This window comes from Cherax quadricarinatus, unplaced genomic scaffold (genome assembly GCF_038502225.1).
Source record: "Cherax quadricarinatus isolate ZL_2023a unplaced genomic scaffold, ASM3850222v1 Contig1443, whole genome shotgun sequence".
NCBI lineage: Eukaryota > Metazoa > Arthropoda > Malacostraca > Decapoda > Parastacidae > Cherax > Cherax quadricarinatus.
Window position 1 is genome coordinate 36256 of NW_027196469.1, and position 19939 is coordinate 56194.

General features: G+C 39.0%; 1 protein-coding gene across 1 annotated transcript in view; it reads right to left on the reverse strand.

Annotated features, from left to right (window-relative positions):
• LOC128700232 (Inverted repeat-binding protein) overlaps positions 1 to 19939 on the reverse strand; it is a gene marked incomplete at its 5' end in the record, with an annotated part of 86920 nt that overhangs the window by 33724 nt on the left and 33257 nt on the right. Inside the window, 2 exon segments of the mRNA XM_070081010.1 lie at positions 2095 to 2138; positions 2634 to 2671. Of these exon segments, the coding sequence (XP_069937111.1) occupies positions 2095 to 2138; positions 2634 to 2671 (82 nt within the window).

Genomic DNA, 19939 nt, shown 5'->3' on the forward strand with positions numbered 1-19939 from the left:
ATAATTTTTCAGTAGTGCAATAACCATAACATGGCAAATAAATCCATGTAATATAATGGTCTACTGTAAATCAAAGTTTGTTAAATAAGGGTGGAGATGACAATAAACATAAAGTTAGGAGGGGCTATGAGGAGTGCTAAAAGAAGGATTATCAAAGTTTGTGTAATAAATCAGTTGCTGTCAAAAAGTTGAAGAGGGAGTCTGTGTTAAAGGTGGGTCTGTCAGGAAGGAGGAAAAATAAAGTAAGGGCATTAAAGCGGTGATGACGTCGGACGAAAGTTCTGCGAGCTCACTGATAGGACAGTCCAAAAGAATATGGGAAACTGAAACAAGAACTAGACAATTCTCAAACAGTGGAACAGGATGCCTCTCATGGGTATCTCATTTGTGATGTCACCATGGTTGTTCAATATATTTATAGATATGATTGTAAGAGAAGTGAATGCTCAAGTGTTGGCAAGAGGTTTGAGGTTAAAAGATAAAGAATCTAACACAAAGTGGGAGTTGTCACAGTTGCTCTTTGCTGATGACACTGTGCTTTTGGGAGATTCAGAAGAAAAGTTGCTGAAGTTGGTGGATGAGTTTGGTAGGGTATGTAAAAGAAGAAAATTAAAAGTGAATACAGGAAAGAGTAAGGCGATGATGAAAACACAAAAAAATAAGGTAATGAAAGATTGGATATCAGGTTGAAGGGAGAGGTATGGAGGAGGTGAATGTATTCAGATATTTAGGCATGGATGATCAGCAGGTGGGTCTATGAAAGATGAGGTGAATCATAGAATTGTTGAGGGGAAAAGGTGAGTGGTGAACTGAGGAGTCTGTGGGACTATGAGAGTATAGTTATACCAACACTCTTATATGGGTGTGAAGCATGGGTGGTGAATGTTGCAAGAAGGAAAAGGCTGGAGGCAGTGGAGATGTCGTGTCTGAGGGAAATGTGTGGTGTGAATGCAGAGAATTCGTAGTTTGGGAATTAGGAGGAGGTGCGGGATTACCAAAACTATTATCCAGAGGGCTGAGGAGGGGTTGTTGAGGTGGTTTTGACATGTGGAGAGGATGGAACAAAATAGAATGAGTGGAGGGAAGGAGGGGTAGGGGTCAGCCTAGGAAAGATTGGAGGGAGGAGGTTTTGTGTGCGAGGGAATTGGACTTCCAGCGAGCATGTGTGAGTGTGTTAGATAGGAGCAAATGGGGATAAATGGTTTTTAGAACTTGACATGCTGTTGGAGTGTGAGCAGGATAATATTTATGAAGGTATTCAGGGAAACCAGTAGGCCAGACTTGAGTCCTGGAGATGGTAAGTACAGTGCCTGCACTCTGAAGGAGAGGGGTGTTAATGTTGCAGTTTTATAACTGTAGTGTAAGCACGGCTCTGGCAAGACAGTGATGGAATAAATGATGGTGAAAGTTTTTCTTTTTCAGGCCACCCTACCTTGGTGGGAAACGGCCGATGTGCTAATAAATAAAATAAAAACTTGCGATATTTTTAACTTACAATGGGTTCATCAGAATGCAACCCCATCGTAAGTTGAGAAGCACTTGTAATAGGAAGGAGAAATGTCCATTTTAACAAAAATCCACTGTATTGAAGTGCTCAATGCAGCAGACTAGGTCCTCTGCATCTCAAGCCTATTGGACACAGACAAATGCCCCAAGTAGCAGATTTAATTCATTGCATGATAAACACTACTGAACACACTAATAAACTGTAATACGGTACACTACATTTGTCCTTGAACCAAATACATGTATATTCTTTGGTAAACATTTGTTAAGAAATGCAGAATCTGCAATGTCGAAATGAGATGTTATCACAGGCTCACTTGAACTTTTGACAATTATTTTGTACAGAGGACACAGGAATACACAGTACTAAATATTCTGCATAAACAAGATAAATGAGTACAAACAACAAAATGTTCTGCATAAATGAGATGCAGGAGTGCATACCACAAAATATTGTCTGCCTACCTGGAGGGTATTCCGGGGATCAATGCCCCTGCACCCCAGTCCAAGACCAGGCCTCCTGGTGGATCAGCGCCTGATCAACTAGGCTTTGAAAGCAAAGTTAGGATACAGGAGTACAATACATACCTCTAAAAATTCTTTTTTCATGTATCTCAATTCCTCATTTGTTGACTTCCACAGTTTCATCTTAAGGATATTAAAGTGATCTCTCCAAAACTCTCTTAGAGTCAGTTGAGTTTCTGAGGTCATTACAAAGCACCTTTCAAACAGAGCTTTTGTGTACAGTTTCTTGAAGTTGGAAATAACCTGTTGGTCCATTGCAGGAGAGGAGTGGTATTAGGAGGCAAAAACTTCACCTTAATGAAGCTCATGTCCCCATAAAGTCGCTCTGCCACGTCAATGACCAGGGGCATTGTCTAACACCAGGAGGCACTTAAGTTCTAATTTCTTTTCAGTTAGGTAATTTTTCACATTGGGGGCAAATGAAACAAGGCACATGTTTGTTCCTAGATACATAATAATGACTTTTCACCAAATTGGCACACATCAACAAAGTAAGCCTGTCTTTCATAGGCTTATGTCCTGGGAGTGCCTTTTCCTCCTGAGTAATGTAGGTCCTGCTTGGCATTTTCTTCCAGAACAGGCCTGTTTCATCACAATTAAACACTTCCACAGTTTCATCTTATAAGGTTTAGTCATCTTTCTGAGGACAAAAACAGTATAAAGTTAATTTAAGTGAAGAAGTTTCAATGTTTATTGCAAACTATGAAACAAGGCACATGTTTGTTCCTAGATACATAATTGATTAAAATTATCTAGTATTTTAGTGTGGATGGCATGCATATGTTTAAAAACCAAGCCTTATTTCTTTATTTCCTAATATTCTTTTATGATCTTATATACAGTAGGGTCCCACTTATATGGCAGGTTAGGTTCCAGGCCATCGTCAGAAAGCAGACATCGCCGGAAAGCAGAACGCCGTTTTATCCATTTATAAATGCATATAAATGCCAGACAACAAGTTTACACTAACTTATATTAAGTTAGTAATAGAGCTAGGCATTAAAAAAAATAAAAAGTAAAATACATACACAGTACATTCATTACTTACCTTAAAATATTTGTAGTCTTAATGTAGGGCAAGAGGTGAGTAGTACTTATTTGTAGGAAGTCAGGTGTAGGTATCCCTGGCTCCCCATCTCATACTTAATATACAATATTTAACCCTTAAACTGTCCAAACATAGATCTACGTTCACATGCGTAGTGCTCCAAAAGTAGATCTATGTTTTTTTTTATATTTTCATTTTTTTTTTTTTTCCAACAAGCCGGCCGTCTCCAACCGAGGCAGGGTGACACAAAAAAAAAGAAAGAAAATCCCAAAACAGAAAATACTTTCATCATCATTCAACACTTTCACCACACTCACACATTATCACTGTTTTTGCAGAGGTGCTCAGAATACAACAGTTTAGAAGCATATACGTATAAAGATACACAACATATCCCTCCAAACTGCCAATATCCCAAACCCCTCCTTTAACCCTTTGACTGTTTCAGGCCCCTTTCTGAAACTGTCATTCTATGTCGCTAAATTTTTGAAAAAAAAAAAAAAGATTTTTTCTTATCAAATGATAGAGAATCTTTTCCCGATGGTAATGACACCAAAAGTTCGATATTTGGTCGAAAACTCATGGAATTACGCTCCCGCAAAGTTAGCGGTCTAGGCGACATATGCATATCGGCGATTTCGCCGACTTTGAGCCCTATTTTCAGCCAATTCCGTTGTTCCAGTTGACCAAACTCATAGCTATTTCTTTAGAACTCCATTTTATCTATCCGCTGAATACAAGAAACCTCCCATTTACCAATTTGGACTACCCAATATTGTGGTCAGAAATTGGCAATTTGGCCAATTTCACGCAAACTAAAAAAGATGCCAATTTCAAAATAGGGTCCAGAATAAACAAGGAAGACATTCTTGGCACTAAAATAACATATCCTCTGTTCATTAGTCACATCTCTAGGCCCCTCTTATATTATTATTGCTTTCTATTTTGTTTTTTTATTCATACAAAAAAATACAAAATTTACTGTTATGCAGACTACTGCATTATTGTAAAAATGGTATAAATAATATCAGTGCACTAGTGAAAGAATATTAGACTCCCCAGTTGACGTGTATTGGACGTGTGGTGTGATTTGTTTACTCCTGAACATTGGTAAAAAATCGAACATTTCCGCTACTTTGAGCTCAGTTTCAAGGTCGTTTTCATCATCAAAGTAATGAAAATCATCTCTATTTCTATAATATGTTTTCCATTTTATCACCTAAGACCATGAAAACGCAAATACATTGATAAATACTATACGAAAATACACCTCAAAGTCGGCGTTTTAATCCAAAAAAATGATCAGTTTTTTTTTTCTCATTACGCACTGTGTGCTGCAGGATTTTTTTTATGTGGTGCACACTGACCACACAGACCCATTCTCTCACATGTGGGCCTACCAGCTATCTTCCGCTTGATTTGAAGCCGCTAGAATTATTTAGTATATATACGTCTGAAACACTGGCTCGTAAGACGTATATATACGACCAAAACAGTCAAAGGGTTAAAGTGCAGGCATTGTACTTCCCATTTCCAGGACTCAAGTCCGACCATATGAAAATAACCAGTTTCCCTGAATCCCTTCACTAAATATTACCCTGCTCACACTCCAACAGATCGTCAGGTCCCAAGTACCATTCGTCTCTATTCACTCCTATCTAACACGCTCACACATGCTTACTGGAAGTCCAAGCCCCTCGCCCACAAAACCTCCTTTGCCCTCTTTCTCCAACCCTTTCAAGGACGACCCCTACCCCGCCTTCCTTCCCCTATAGATTTATATGCTTTCCATGTCATTCTACTTCGATCTATTCTCTCTAAATGACCAAACCACCTCAACAACCCCTCTTCTGCCCTCTGACTAATACTTTTATTAACTCCACACCTTCTCCTAATTTCCACACTCCGAATTTTCTGCATAATATTTACACCACACATTGCCCTTAGACAGGACATCTCCACTGCCTCCAACCATCTCCTCGCTGCTGCATTCACAACCCAAGCTTCACATCCATATAAGAGTGTTGGTACTACTATACTTTCATACATTCCCTTCTTTGCCTCCTTAGATAACGTTTTTTGACTCCACATATACATCAACGCACCACTCACCTTTTTTCCCTCATCAATTCTATGATTAACCTCACCCTTCATAAATCCATCTGCCGACACGTCAACTCCCAAGTATCGGAAAACATTCACTTCTTCCATACTCCTCCTCCCCAATTTGATATCCAATTTTTCTTTTTCTAAATCATTTGATACCCTCATCACCTTACTCTTTTCTATGTTCACTTTCAACTTTCTACCTTTACACACACTCCCAAACTCATCCACTAACCTTTGCAATTTTTCTTTAGAATCTCCCATAAGCACAGTATCATTAGAAAAAAGTAACTGTGTCAATTCCCACTTTGAATTTGATTCCCCATAATTTAATCCCACCCCACTCCCAAACACCCTAGCATTTACTTCTTTTACAACCCCATCTATAAATATATTAAACAACCATGGTGACATTACACATCCCTGTCTAAGACCTACTTTTACCGGGAAGTAGTCTCCCTCTCTTCTACACACCCTAACCTGAGCCTCACTATCCTCATAAAAACTCTTTACAGCATTTAGTAACTTACCACCTATTCCATATACTTGCAACATCTGCCAAACCATACCCCCGGCCGGGATTGAACCTGCGGTCATAGAGTCTCAAAACTCCAGCCCGTCGCGTTAGCCACTAGACCAGCTAGCCACAATAAGATCTGCCACATTGCTCCCCTATCCACTCTATCATATGCCTTTTCTAAATCCATAAATGCAATAAAAACTTCCCTACCTTTATCTAAATACTGTTCACATATATGCTTCAATGTAAACACTTGATCTACACATCCCCTACCCACTCTGAAACCTCCTTGCTCATCCGCAATCCTACATTCTGTCTTACCTCTAATTCTTTCAATTATGACCCTACCGTACACTTTTCCTGGTATACTCAGTAAACTTATTCCTCTATAATTTTTACAATCTCCTTTGTCCCCCTGCCCTTTATATAAAGGGACTATACATGCTCTCCGCCAATCCCTAGGTACCTTCCCCTCTTTCATACATTTATTAAACAAAAGTACCAACCACTCCAACACTATATCCCCCCCCCCCCCTGCTTTTAACATTTCTGTCATGATCCCATCAGTTCCAGCTGCTTTACCTCCTTTCATTCTACGTAATGCCTCACGTACCTCCCCCACACTTACATTCTGCTCTTCTTCACTCCTAAAAGATGGTATACCTCCCTGGCCAGTGCATGAAATTACCACCTCCCTTTCTTCCTCAACATTTAAAAGTTCCTCAAAATATTCTTGCCATCTACCTAATACCCCCCTCTCCCCATCTATTAATGCCCCTACTCTGTTTTTAACTGACAAATCCATACTTTCCCTAGGCTTTCTTAACTTGTTTAACTGACTCCAAAATTTTTTCTTATTTTCATTAAAATTTCTTGACAGTGCCTCTCCCACTCTATCATCTGCTCTCCTTGTGCACTCTCTCACCACTCTCTTCACCTTTCTTTTACTCTCCATATACTCTGCTCTTCTTATAACACTTCTGCTTTGTAAAAACCTCTCATAAGCTAACTTCTTCTCTTTTATCACACCCTTTACTTCATCATTCCACCAATCACTCCACAGATAGCACTACAGACCACTACCCTACCTTCCTCCTGACAAACATTAATAAACCACCACTTGAATACAACAAAGTCTCATTTAGACTCCATGACGAGGCCTCAATAAGGAAGTTCACAACTGACCTAGAGATTGTTGACTGGCCTACAGACATTTTTCTTAACAAATTACTTAGACTATACAACAAACATTGTCCTATAAAAACGAAACAGATCACAAACAAACGGCTTGGTTGCCCATGGCTAACCAGCACCATTCTGAAATCCATTGACAAAAAACACCAATATGAAAAGCAATATAGACAGGGCTTAATACACAAAGATATTCTTAAACACTATTCATCAGTTCTCACCAAAGTAATAAAGAAAGCCAAACAACTATACTACTCCAGTAGATTCACAGACACTAGAGGAGATATAAAAAAGACCTGGAAAACACTCTCTCAGATTCTAGGGACCCACAAACTGAAAAAAAAACAAGAATATTGTCCTAACTAAACCTAATGAAACACCATTACATCCCACTGACACAGCTAACAAGATAAACGACTTCTTCTCAACCATAGGATCTAATCTCGCCAATAAAATCCCACATACTAATGCCCATGCCGGGGACTACCTAGATGGGAATTTCCCAAATTCCTTCTATCTTGCACCAACTGAGCCCTTGGAAGTCACCGAGATTATAAAGTCACTTAAAAACAACTCAGGGAATCTGTCTAATGTCCCACCATTACTGTACAAGCGAGCGGCCCATATCCTTTCGCATGCTATTTCATTACTTTTTAACAAGTCACTAGAAACTAGCACCTTCTCGAAACTACTCAAGATGGCAAGGGTTACACCAATACATAAAGGTGGTGACCCTACAGACTTAAACAACTATAGGCCAATATCAAACTTACCATTGCTATCCAAAATCTTTGAGAAACTCGTGCACAGGAGACTATATTCATTTATAACAGCACAAAACATACTCAACCCCTGCCAATTTGGATTTAGGAAAAATAAAAGCACTAATGATGCAATCATAAAAATGCTAGATCTGCTTTACACAGCATTGGAAAATAAGGAATATCCACTAGGAATTTTTATTGACCTAAGAAAAGCTTTTGACACAGTAGACCACGACATCCTACTCCACAAACTTGACCATTACGGTATAAGAGGCCATGCGCTTGCTTATTTCAAATCTTACCTTACTAATTGGTATCAGTATGTTACCATTAAAGACACAGCATCAACAACACGGCCACTTGATACTGGAGTTCTGCAGGGAAGTGTCCTTCGTCCCCTGCTCTTCCTCATATACATCAATGATCTTCCAAACGTATCCCAACACCTGAAACCCATTCTCTCTGCTGACGACACGACTTATGTCATCTCTCACCCTAATCTTGCCACCCTCAACACCATTGTTAACGAGAAGCTGATCAAAATATCGACTTGGATGACAGCCAATAAACTTACGCTTAACACTGACAAAACCTACTATATTATGTTTGGTAGCAGAGCAGGAGATGCACAAATTAACATTAACCCTTTCAGGGTCCAAGGCCCAAATCTGGAGTCACGCACCAGTGTCCAAGAATTTTCAAAAAAAAAATTTTTTATTTTTTCTTATGAAATCGTAGAGAATCTTTTTGTGAAGGTAATAAAACAAAAAGTACGAAATTTGGTGGAAAATTGACGAAATTATGCTCTCGCGAATTTTGATGTGTCAGCGATATTTACGAATCGGCGATTTTGCCGACTTTGACTCCCATTTTAGGCCAATTACATTATTCCAATCAACCAAATTCTTAGCTATTTCACTAGTATTACTTCTATTCTATTGATTGAGCACAAGAAATCGCCAAGTCAACTGTTTCAACTACAAAATAAAGTGATCGGAAATTGTTAATTTGGCCAATTTAACACAAAGTTTAAAATATTCCAATTTCAAAATAGGGTCCAGAATGAACAATGTAGGCATTCCTGGCACTAAACTAACATTTCCTCTGTTCATTAGTTATGTTTTGAGGCTTTACAAATAAATTCCATTTTGATTTTTTATTCACATAATGAATTTTTATTCACACCAAAAAATAGAAGATTTACTGTTATGCAATACTGTAATAATTGTATAAATATCATCACCATATTTGTGAATGTATATTAGACCCACCAGCTGACGTGTATTAGACGTGTGAGGTCGTTTGTTTACTCTTGAATATCGGCAAAAATTTAACATTTCTGCTACTTTGAGCTCAGTTTCAAGCCATTTCCAGTGCTAAAACCAATCAAAATCATCTCTATTTCTGTAATATGTGTTCCATTCTATCAAATGAGACCAAGAAATCGCAAATACAACTATAAAAAACATACGAAAAAACACTGCAAAGTTGCTGTTTTAATCGAAAAATCATGATTTCATTTTTTTTTCTCTCATTATACACAGTGTGCTGCAGGATCTGTTTTATGTGGTGCACACATACCACATAGATGTATTCTCTCATATCTAGGCCCAAATGTACCACTCACAGTTTATCAGAGTGAGATGAGCTCATGGCATAGATCTACGGTTTGGACCCTGAACGTAAAGCCGTAGATCTACGGGACGGACCCTGAAAGGGTTAAGATCGACAACACTCTAATTACCAGACATAATGAGGGCAAATTCCTAGGCCTATACCTTGACAACAACCTGAATTTCAGCACCCATATCCAACACATAACCAAAAAAGTATCCAAAACAGTTGGGATCCTCTCCAAGATACGATACTACGTGCCGCAAAATGACCTTCTCACACTATACCACTCACTTATTTATCCATACCTCACCTATGCTATTTGTGCTTGGGGATCAACTGCAGCAACACACCTAAAGCCAATAATAACCCAACAAAAAGCTGCAGTAAGAATAATCACTAAATCCCATCCCTGGCAACACCCCCCCCCCACTCTTCATAGATCTAAACTTACTCCCTGTTCAGTACATCCACACTTACTACTGTGCAATCTACATCTACAGGACCTTAAACTCCAATATCAACCTTGACCTAAAATGCTTTCTTGATAGTTGTGACAGAACCCACAGGCATAACACCAGACACAAACATCTCTACGACATTCCCCATCTCCGACTAAACCTTTACAAAAATTCAATGTATGTCAAAGGCCCTAAAATCTGGAACACCCTACCTGAGAACTCTAGAACTGCAGACACATTCATCACCTTCAAAACTACCATTAGAAAACATCTTATCTCCCTGATAAACCCCATCAACTAACTACACGAATACCACCTGGTGGTTCACACTTACACTCACTCACCCATTTGACCATAAACAGAAATATTAATCTCAATCTTAAAATAATGAATCCTATGATACTCCAATACTGAAACTATGTACTGTGCCAAAACAAAAGCATTCACATTGCTAAACTCACAAACTAGTATTTAGTCACTTAGCCATAATACCAACTTACCTCATAATTTGTAATATTTTAAAATAAAGAATTAAACTAGGTCTACCCAAAATGCCTAGCCATGCTAGGCGTTCTAGTGGTACACTCTGTAATCATTATTTAACTACATGTAAACCACACAACAACCAAATTCTGTAAATTCAACATTGTAATCTTTATAGAGAATAAACTTTGAATTTGAATTGAATTTCCTCCTGCCCCCACCCTCCTATAACCACAAACTTCTGCCCCACATTCTAATACTGCATTTTTAAAACTATTCCAACCCTCTTCAACCCCCCACTACTCATCTTTGCACTAGCCCACCTTTCTGCCAATAGTCGCTTATATCTCACCCGAACTTCCTCCTCCCTTAGTTTATACACTTTCACCTCCCTCTTACTTGTCGTTGCCACCTTCCTCTTTTCCCATCTACCTCTTACTCTAACTGTAGCTACAACTAAATAATGATCCGATATATCAGTTGCCCCTCTATAAACATGTACATCCTGGAGCCTACCCATCAACCTTTTATCCACCAATACATAATCTAACAAACTACTTTCATTACGTGCTACATCATACCTTGTATATTTATTTATCCTCTTTTTCATAAAATATGTATTACTTATTACCAAATCTCTTTCTACACATAGCTCAATTACCCCTGGCACCCCAAACTTACCTACTACTCCCTCCATAACATTTTTACCCACTTTAGCATTGAAATCCCCAACCACCATTACTCTCACACTTGATTCAAAACTCCCCACGCATTCACTCAACATTTCCCAAAATCTCTCTCTCTCTCTCCTCTACACTTCTCTCTTCTCCAGGTGCATACACGCTTACTATAACCCACTTTTCACATCCAATCTTTATTTTACTCCACATAATCCTTGAATTAATACATTTAGTTCCTCTTTTCCTGCCATAGCTTATCCTTCAACATTATTGCTACTCCTTCTTTAGCTCTAACTCTATTTGAAACCCCTGACCTAATCCCATTTATTCCTCTCCACTGAAACTCTCCCACCCCCTTTGTTTCACTTAAAGCCAGGACATCCAGCTTCTTCTCATTCATAACATCCACAATCATCTCTTTCAAATATAACAAAAAAAGAAAGTGGATCAAAGTTTTTTTACACGCTTTCAGATGTAAAAAAAAAAAAAAGATCTACGTTTTTTTTACATACTTTCAAATGTTGAAAAAACGTAGATCTACGTTTGGACAGTTTAAAGGTTAAGGCAGCCCAGAGATAAAATACACATACAATACACTTATTATTTACCTAAAAATGTGTGTAGTTTTAATGTAGGATGAGAGGTGAGTAGTATTTATTTGTAGGAAGTCAGTGTAGGTAGCCAGTAGATGTAGGTAGCTGGTAGGAAGCCTGGGCTACATAGCTATATGATATTTAACGTGGCCCAGAGTTATATTATTACCATCGACATACCTTGTTCATTGAATTTAATCGTTTCTAACACCTATCTTTAGATGCCATCATAAACGAGGGGAAAAGTAATGAATAATTCATGATGAGAATTGTAAACAAAAGTGGAGTGGGAGAGTGGCTAGGCGAAACGCAGATTCATACACATTTTCTCTGGTGGACCAGGGAAAACGTAATGCTTTCCCTCCTCCCGGCATATTAACATAGCATGTTTATATGCTATGAAACACGTTTCTTATATAATTTTGAAGAAAATATCATAAGATGGATTAATGAAAATATCTTCTTCTTCTGATGACCAGAGCTTTGGTAAGATGGGTAAGGAAGAAGGATGGGTAAGGATGGAAATATTGGAAAAGGGTGGGAGGGGGGGGAGAGGTAGTATATAAAAGGTAAGTGGCCCAACCACTTTGGTGCAATTTAAAAAGTGTATGTGAATTGATAAGATATTCTTTAACCCTTTCAGGGTCCGTCCCGTAGATCTACGGCTTTATGGTGAGTATCCAAACCGTAGATCTACGCCATGAGCTCAGCTCACTCTGATAAACTGTGAGTGGTACATTTGGGCCTAGATATGAGAGAATACATCTATGTGGTATGTGTGCACCACATAAAACAGATCCTGCAGCACACTGTGTATAATGAGAGAAAAAAACTGAAATCATGATTTTTTGATTAAAACAGCAACTTTGCAGTGTTTTTTCGTATGTTTTTTATAGTTGTATTTGCGATTTCTTGGTCTCATTTGATAGAATGGAAGACATATTACAGAAATAGAGATGATTTTGATTGGTTTTAGCACTGGAAATGGCTTGAAACTGAGCTCAAAGTAGCGGAAATGTTAAATTTTTGCCGATATTCAAGAGTAAACAAACGACCTCACACGTCTAATACACGTCAGCTGGTGGGTCTAATATACATTCACAAATATGGTGATGATATTTATACAATTATTACAGTATTGCATAGCAGTAAATGTTCTATTTTTTGGTGTGAATAAAAATTCATTATGTGAATAAAAAATCAAAATGGAATTTATTTGTAAAGCCTCAAAACATGACTAATGAACAGAGGAAATGTTAGTTTAGTGCCAGGAATGCCTACATTGTTTATTCTGGACCCTATTTTGAAATTGGAATATTTTGAACTTTGTGTTAAATTGGCCAAATTAACAATTTCCGATCACTTTATTTTGTAGTTGAAACAGTTGACTTGGCGATTTCTTGTGCTCAATCGATAGAATAGAAGTAATACTAGTGAAATAGCTAAGAATTTGGTTGATTGGAATAATGTAATTGGCCTAAAATGGGAGTCAAAGTCGGCAAAATCGCCGATTCGTAAATATCGCTGACACATCAAAATTCGCGAGAGCATAATTTCGTCAATTTTCCACCAAATTTCGTACTTTTTGTTTTATTACCTTCACAAAAAGATTCTCTACGATTTCATAAGAAAAAATAACAAATTTTTTTTTTGAAAATTCTTGGACACTGGTGCGTGACTCCAGATTTGGGCCTTGGACCCTGAAAGGGTTAAGAGGTATAACTCTAACCCATCAGAGTCACATAGATATAATAGGTATATAACTACATGACTCTGAATTGGTAGTAGTTATACAAGTTGCAATTGTTTTTTTTTTTTTTTTTTTTTTTTCGCGATTGCGCAACGGATATTCATACGACAAGAAAGGCAATAATTTTCTGGCCAGTTTATAAGTTCGTGACAATAGCTTCTTAATGGTGGTGTCCAACTATAGTCAATAGCATAATTTTACATTAGAAAGTTATTTAAGATGTCTCCCTAATTGGGGGCGATGATTTTCTCAGTATACATAGAAGGGTTCTGGTGGTATCCAATCTTCTTCATCAGGTAAGTTGCTCAAAATCATGGGTCGAGGGTAATCATCTTTATGAATAAAACGACAAACCCTCTGTGGGAGAGTCATTCTTTGAGTCCTGTGAGGCGGAGTATTGATGATGTAATCGGTGGTATTTATCGCTTGTATAGGATGTTCTCTATCTGGCATGTATAGTTCTTGCATTGTATAAAGTTGTTTCTTTTTTAGGGTGTCAAGGCGTACATTTATGGCAGTAATATCTTGTTGAGTGTGTAAATCTGCCATTTTAACTCTGTCTCTCCTCCTGGTATCGGTAATAAAGCGAAGAGCACTATTCTGGACCCTTTGTAACCGTAGCATGTTGGTCTTTGTTGTTAATGACATTGGGACACAAGGGTATTCGAGTATAGGTCTTATTATCATTTTATACAGGTGTTTTTTGACATGTTGAGGGGCTTGATTGAATCGAAAGAGTCTGCTAAGACCGACTTTGGCTGTGTTGATCTTTTTAGTTACATGAGATGTTGAGTGGAGCAGCCTGTCTATTTCATATCCCAAGATCTTGTTAGGGTTTCTAATGGCTACAGGTGTACCTCTGATGGAGATACCCCCTTTATCTTCGATGGTTGATGCAAAACATCCTATCGTGCTAACAAGGACCTTGTCAGGATTAGTCATGATTCTCCATTTCTTCTCCCAATCAGATGTTCGACGAAGTTCAATATTCATTTTTTCTATGACTCTCTCATACTTGTATTTTCCTGTTACTGGAGTTGATGAGACGACATGAATAACATCATCTGCAAACTGTGTCACAATTGTGTCATTAAACTCTGGTTGAGGAAGGTCATTCACATAAATGTTAAACAGAAGTGGACTGAGACAAGAACCTTGTGGGACACCAGCCGTCGGTATAAAAGGTTCTGTCGACTTGCCACGAAAGGTGGGAATGATTTTTCTTTGAGTTAAGAAATTATAAATTACTCTGAGAAAAGTCCAGTTATGGTCTGGTAGGTCAATGAGTTTGTATATAAGGCCATCATGCCATAAGCTATCAAAAGCTTTATGAACATCTCTGGTGGCAATTAAGGCAAGATTGCCCTGCTGTTTTAGACTTGCTACAGTGTCAAAAATAACATTTATTGCATGATTGGTACCTCTATGTGTTCTAAAGCCAAATTGTTTTTCAGTAAACAAGTGATTAAACTCCATATAGTAATTCAATCTGTTGGAAATGACTTTCTCAAGAACTTTTCCAGTGACTTCAAGTAAAGATATAGGTCTATAGTTCCCAGGTTGGTGGATGTCTTTATTGGGCTTAGCAAGAAAGATCATTCTAGCAGTCTTAAAAACAACTGGAAAATGTCCTGAGGCCAAGATGGCATTAAAGATATTTACCAAGGACTGTTTGCAATTTCTAGGTAGGTACTTTATTTGTTTCATTGTTATTCCAGAGAGGCCAGGGGCTCTATTTCTCATTCTTCCAATAACCTGACTTATCTCTAGTAATGTAATAGGTCTAGTAAGCGGGTGGGTATCTTCAAGAGTTGAAGTATCGATGGTAGGTAGTGGTTGTAGATCATCCAAGTTATCATCTCTCCATTCATTTACTAACTGATAATGATTATTATTAAATTGACGACTGTTATTGTGAGAGAGAATTTTCTCCCATACATCACCCATCAAATTAGCCTGGTCCTGTGGATCGTCAAGTTTAATTTCAACATCTTCATCATCCTCATCAGTGAAGGTATGAACTAGGTAGTTAGGAGCCTTGTGCTTTGCCCCTAAAAGTTGTCGGATCTTACTCCAAAATTTTGCTGGTTCACGTTTATATTGATTAGCTTGAAGAACTAGAAATATCTATATTGATGTAAAATAAAACATTTAATGTGCCCAAGAGTGATTATTATTATGTAGTATTACTATGGTGTTAAGACTAGAGGGACACTCTTAGTGATTTTAATGTGTACCTGCACGCCAACACAGTGTGTAAGTATATTTAGGTACAGGTATACCAGTATTATTATCAGAACACATAAAATATGCAATAACTTTAAAACACCTGAAATTTTGGAAAGTTTCCAGACATAAGAGATGTGCTCACGAAGTATGTAAACAAACCGGGTGGCGAGTGCCGTATTTGAAAGACAGCTCGCCTTATAGAAAGATTTGGTCATAATTTGAAATCGCCGTATTAGTGGAACACCGTAAAGCGAGGCCACACTGTACTGTCAACAGGTGTCCTCTTCTCCCAATATCAACCAATGAAGGAATTTTCAGCATTCTCAATGTACATGAGCATTTACATTTGTTTTAACATAGGCAGCACATCAATTAGCTTTGGGTACCCATGGAAATGGTAAAAAAAAAAAAAAATTATTTGGCTACACACTCATGCTGCACCACCATTTAGGGGTTCTTCTATGTCTTCTCTATTTCCGCATGATTTAGCTATTGTATCAAGAATTTCTTTTTTTGTCTTGAATTTTTCAAGGTAGCTCATGCTGCTTACTGAGAGTGATTATTACCATAAACAACAATTTCTCTGACATATAAGAGGATATCTACAGTTTGGAGGGGTAACTAAACTGTTGTATTCATGCACCTCTGGAAAGAGAGTGATAGAGTGAATGATAGTGAAAATGTTTCTTTTTCATGTCACCTTACCTCAGTGGGAGATGATACCCAAAAATATCAAAATTAGCCAATGCCCACCCATACTGATACCGATACTTCAACACATCTCAATACAAAACAACACAATTGTTTAATATATTTATATAAGGCTACAAAAGAGGTGAATGGGAGGGTGCTAGGGAGAGGTGTGTGATTAAAAGATAGTGAGTTTGATACTAAGTGACAGTTGCTCTTTGCTGATGATACAGTACTTCTAGGAGATACGTGAAAGAAGTTGCCAAGGTTGGTAGAGGATTTTGGAAATGTGTGTAAAAGAAGAAAATTAACAGTGAACATAAAAAAAAGAGTGAAGTGATGTTAGTAACAAAAAATTCAGGCAATGAAAGACTGGATATCATATTGGAAGTAAGGAGTATGGAGGAAGTGAGTGTATTAAGATAAAGTGTAACAGTGTATGGAAGTGCAACTGTAAGAAGATAGGTCTACGAAAGAAGTGAATCACAGAATAGACAAGGGTAAGATGGGTGGAATGTTGAGGCATCTGCAAAAAAGAAATGTTTATCAATGGAGGCAAAAAGGAAATGTACCAGAATACAGTGGTATAAATGCTTTTACAGTGTGCAGCAAAATCTTTCAACATTATGGTGAGGAGGAGGTTGAACGCAATGTGCGGTGTAAATATTATGCAGGGAATCAGCAATATAGAAATTAAAAGACTGTGGCATAACAAAAAAATGGAGGAGGGGCTGGGAGTGAAGTGGTTTTGCCATTTGGAAAGAGAATTTGGAAAGAGAATAAAGCAGATAACCAAAAGGGTGCATACTATGGGGTGGAAGCAGAAATAGGGGTTGTCACAGAGGGGTTGAAGGGAGGGAATGGAGGTTATGGAAGGGAACTGAGCATCCAGCACACATGTGCGAGCGATTTAAATCAAACTGGTGAGGTGGGAACAACTGCCTAAATTCTGAAAGAGGAGTGGGGATGTCACAGTTGAACAGGTCATTTTAACCCTTAAACTGTCCGAACGTAGATCTACATTAGTACTGATAGCGCTCCAAACATAGATCTACGTTTTATTTTTCCTGCCTTCAAATTTGGTGCGAGAGGCCTGAGTGGCCTACACATGAGAAAGTGGGTCTGCTCACTCAGTGTGCGCAGTACGAAAAAAAATCGGGGGCACCGCGGTACCGCATGGTAGCACCAGTTAGTTTCAGCTCCATCTTGGGTCAACATCAAGGCAAACCCAGTGATTCACTCACGCCTCGTATTTACACTCTCTTATTCGAGAAAAGTGATACAGAATGAGAGTTTAGTGGATTTGACACCAATATGGCCACTAATGGTCAAGGAATTAGTGAAAATACTGATGATAACCCAGATGACACTCAGCCCATCACTTCTGGTGTGGCCAGTGTGGACAGTGTGGCCATACCAGACCCTCAGCCCAGCACCTCTGGGGTGGCCAGTGTTACTACCCAAAGGCAACTATTCAAGAGGAAATTATCATTTTCCTGCAGTTTTGGTGATGACAAAAGTGAAAGTGATATAAGTGATGAAGAGATCAATTTTATGCACTTAGAGGATTCGCCGAGTGATAGTGATATTCATTATTCCCAGTGAAACATACTTTTTAGGCATCGTTGTCTACGTTCAGTCAGTGTGCCATATGCAGTCTGCAAGGGTTGTGGGAGGTCACGATCGAAAACCCCAGCCACTGATAGTGATGGTGATCATGAAGGAGAATATGTGGGGATGGAGGAAGAGGAAGTGGTGCCTGGGCCGCATGGCGCAGTGGGTGGACAGACAAAGGACCGCCTGGCACCCCCCAACCATGTGCTGCCTCCACTCCCATCTCTCCTCCTGCTCCCCCACGCCCCATACCACAGGTCCACCCTGCACCATGTGACCGTGAATAGAACCGAACAGAAAGTACACCATTCGTGCCACATCCTTGCAATTTTAATGCCAGTGAAAGTGGCATTCTGCCAGAATGTCCCATCACAAATGAGTCTACAGAGTTAGACTATTTCCAACTATACTTTGATGAGCCTATAATGAACTTGATTATCATGCAGATCAACAGTTATTACTGCTGAATTGTCGCAGGTGCACAGGTGAAGAGGTACAACTGTGGCTGAAATGTATTTATTCCTTGGCACTGTCATGCTTATGCCACATACATATAAGCACAATATAACACAGTACTGGTCCACAGACTACTACATCAGTACTCCAGTCTTCCATGACCTCCTTTCCTGCAACAAATTCACTCTGTTGCTATGAATGTTGCACTTCTCATACAGGAATATGCCCAACAGAAATGACCTATACAAAGTCCAGGAAGTGTTTATGTATCTTAAGCAAAAGTTCAGTGCCTATTTTTACCCATTCAAGAACATTGTTGTTGACGAGTCCTTGATTCTGCTCAAGGGATGACTGTCATTCAAACAATATATACCAAGCAAATGTAATTGCTTTGGTATAAAACTCTTTGTTATGTGTGACTGTGAGATTGGTATTGTGTTGGATGTCATTATGTACACAGGGAAAAATACACTCGACGATACCAGGTGGATGTTGGGCATTTCTGGTATGTTGTTTGCAAGATGATGGAGCTGACGATACCAGGTGGATGTTGGGCATTTCTGGTACGTTGTTTGCAAGATGATGGAGCTATACCTTGGCAAGGGTCATACAATGTACACAGACAACTGTATACAAGCCGTATGCTCGTTAATTTCCTCTGTGTGAACAATACTGAAATATGTGGAACAGTGAGAAGAAACAGAAAACACATGCCAAGGATCACTGGAGGCAATGCTGTAGGTGCAGTGCAAGCAACACATGGCAATGACATCATGGCACTGACGTGGCATGACAAACTGGAAGTGACATTGCTGTCAACCATCCACAGAAACGAAATGGTACAGAGTGAACAGGGACACCAATGAATGTATTGTAAAGCCAGCTGCTGTCATCGACTATACCAACAATATGCAACTAGTCGACAAGTGTGACATGCAAATAGGGTACGTTGATTGTGTGTGTGTAGGAGTCGCAAATGGTATATGAAAGTGTTTTTCCACCTTGTAGACATTGCAATGCTCAATGCCTTCAACATATACGAAATAAAGACTGGGAAGCGACAACGCTATGTGGAATTCACCCTCGGTGTCATAAAGCAGATAGTAAAAAAGCATGGTACCACACCTGTACCTGCCCCTCAACAGCTACCTGTCCCCCAGCCACAACTAGAGGGGGAAGTGTCAGACCAAATAATCCCTAACTGTCACTGCCTCATACAGATACTGTCTACCCCAAAGAAGTATTCTCAGAAAAAGTGTGTTGTGTGTGCTAACACTACAAAGCAACCCCAAGTGCGAAAAAACACGATTCATATTTCATATGTCAGGCGCGTATAACAGGAAGGGCACTGCAATGGATCAGAGAATACCTGACAGGGAGGCAAGGCAACAACGAGTCATGGTACAGGATGAGGTATCACAGTGGGCACCTGTGATGAGTGGGGTCCCACAGGGGTTGGTCCTAAGACCAGTGCTATTTTTGGTATATGTGAATGACATGATGGAAGGGATAGACTCAGAGGTGTCCCTGTTTGCAGATGATGTGAGGTTAATGAGGAGAATTAAATCAGATGAGGATCAGGCAGGACTTCAAAGAGACCTGGACAGGCTGGACACGTGGTCCAGCAACTGGCTTCTTGAATTCAACCCTGCCAAATGTAAAGTCATGAAGATCGGAGAAGGGCAAAGAAGACCGCAGACAGAGTATAG